At 33.2% G+C, this 2,215-nt stretch overlaps 1 protein-coding gene across 1 annotated transcript in view; it reads left to right on the plus strand.

The window, feature by feature from the left end:
- The first annotated feature begins 1,456 nt into the window (after positions 1–1,456).
- LOC125029668 overlaps positions 1,457–2,215 on the plus strand; it is a 2,295-nt gene continuing 1,536 nt past the window's right edge. Inside the window, exons 1-2 of the mRNA XM_047619705.1 lie at positions 1,457–1,767; positions 2,007–2,215. The exon at positions 2,007–2,215 is cut by the window's right edge and continues 1,536 nt beyond it. Of these exons, the coding sequence (XP_047475661.1) occupies positions 2,007–2,215 (209 nt within the window). The 5' untranslated portion in view covers positions 1,457–1,767. The remainder of the gene's footprint in view (positions 1,768–2,006) is intronic.

Genomic DNA, 2,215 nt, shown 5'->3' on the forward strand with positions numbered 1-2,215 from the left:
TATTTTACCCCCAGAAGGGCCCCCAACCCTGCAGAGTTTGGGGATTCCCGCAAATAAAACTTCTTTAAATGGCGATGGGGCTTGTCAAAAGAAAGACCCCTCGGCGGGAAAGGGGTTTTTATCGTCCCCCACCCGGGCAATCTTTTAAATTTTCTCCCCAAAGGGGAAAGGGTTTAAACTATGAAAAAGAAAACCCGGTTTTCCCATGAACTTTAAAAACTGACTTCAATAAATCTCTTTGGGAAATTTTCGCGTCAAAAACAGTTTTACTGATACCTATGGAAAGTTTATGTGTGCTGAACAATTATAGTAACAATATTACAAAAGGTATAGCAGGGAAATTTGAAGGAAAAAAATTTTATGAAATTTAAATATATTAGTGTTTTTATTAGCATTTTTAAAAAAAAAGGTAAAGGGGCCCGGGTTCCCCCCAAAATTTTAGTGGCGGGGGGCTAAAAATGGGGGGGTTTAAAAGGGGAAAATTTGTTTCATATCATAAAAATCCAAAAAAGTCTTCCCAAATTTTCTTCAAAATTAATTTTTTGTTCTTTTTTGGGTATTCTACATTTTTTGGTTAAAAAATTTGGGGAAAAATTTCCCCCAGATGCCCCCTCAATAAACTTTTTACAAATTCATTTTTTTCCCTTTTGCAATGAAAAAAAAAATTTCGCATAAACTCGAAAAAAACCCAAAGAGATTCATGAGCTTTTTTTGAAAATTTGCCGGGAAAGCCCCTTCAAAAAAAAATTTCCCAAAATTTTTTTACCAAAGATGTAAAAAGTTTAAAAATGAAAAAAAATACTTTAAATTTTGAAGATTTGGATTTTATTGATATGAAAAAAAATTTCCCCCTTAACCTCCATTTTTAGCCTGCCACCACCATTTTGAGGGATGGTAGACTTAATAGTAGGTAATTTCTTATTAAAAAACGGGTTTACTGCCCAGTACTTTTTCCTTTGAGAATTTTGGGGACAGGGAGATGACGGGGAAAATTTTGGATGTAAATTTAAAAAAAGTATCCAGGGACAAAAAATCTGTCATGCTGAAATTCATGAAAAAAATGGACCAAATTTTGATTTTAAAAGAGCCATTTCCTTGTTTAAAAGGGACAGTACCCCAAAAAAATATTGTATAGGTTTGAAGCTTTTTATAAATTATGTGAAAGTTGGGTATTTTTTTCTTAGTGTTTTGTTTTTTCAAAATTCCCCCCCTTTGGGTTTTCTTCTACCCCATATCTTTCATGGCAAATTTATTTGTTGCAGTAGTTGGTCCATTGTGAACTGAAACCATTACAAGTGAACAGTACACAGAGGCTGTTCATTGGTACCAGAATCATTACTATTTATAACATGAACCAATTGATGAAATATATTTTCATAGTAGTTGTTGAAATGTATACACTTAAGTAAATTTTTCCTTTGTTTTGATAAATTTGTATTGCCATAGTATTTAGTAAACATATTCCAGTTCACAGTTACTGGGCAATATCCAGTCCACATTTCAAATAGGTCATAAGGTTAATCAGTTAATCAGTGTCAGGTCAATAATGCCAGTGCATATTGCATCTGAACACTTCAGGAATAAAACGTCAGTATGACATGGCAGGCCGGGAATCATGTCTAAGGAGGGAATTCAGTCTTCTAAGATTGATCACAAAAAGATGTGACTTCTAATGTTTGGCTTGATGAGTACTATTCAGGCATCTTTTTTGTGTCTTAATGGTACAAATTTTCAAGAGACTAAATTGATAGTCATGGACTTTTAGAGGTAAGAAATAGGTAAATCTTGCAGGTTTCATGAAAAGACAGCTGAATTGTTGAAAGAGAACCTAGACGGTTTAGGCATTTTTATAATTTGAAGATATGAAGGATAGTATAATTAGGCTTAGAATATTAAAAGGCTTCAGTTTCTGTAGATGGTTATGGGAAGTAATATATTTATGTATGTCATTTATATTTTTTGATTTTGCCTTTGTTAAATTTAATTACATATTTGTTATTTTACAGATGAATGCTGAAGAAAGTAACCTGCAAAGTACAAATATGAATTACAATGAATCTGAAGCTACTTGTGGAATAGTCCCTCAAAGTCAGGACTGCACAGATGAACTACATAATTATGGTGAAGATGGTGAAAGTGATGTAGAACTCGTTATTGACGATTATACGAAGGGTGTGTCATCAGTAAATAAACAAGTGAACCAGCCAGACCAAAG

The sequence above is a fragment of the Penaeus chinensis genome, chromosome 10 (genome assembly GCF_019202785.1).
Source record: "Penaeus chinensis breed Huanghai No. 1 chromosome 10, ASM1920278v2, whole genome shotgun sequence".
Lineage (NCBI taxonomy): Eukaryota > Metazoa > Arthropoda > Malacostraca > Decapoda > Penaeidae > Penaeus > Penaeus chinensis.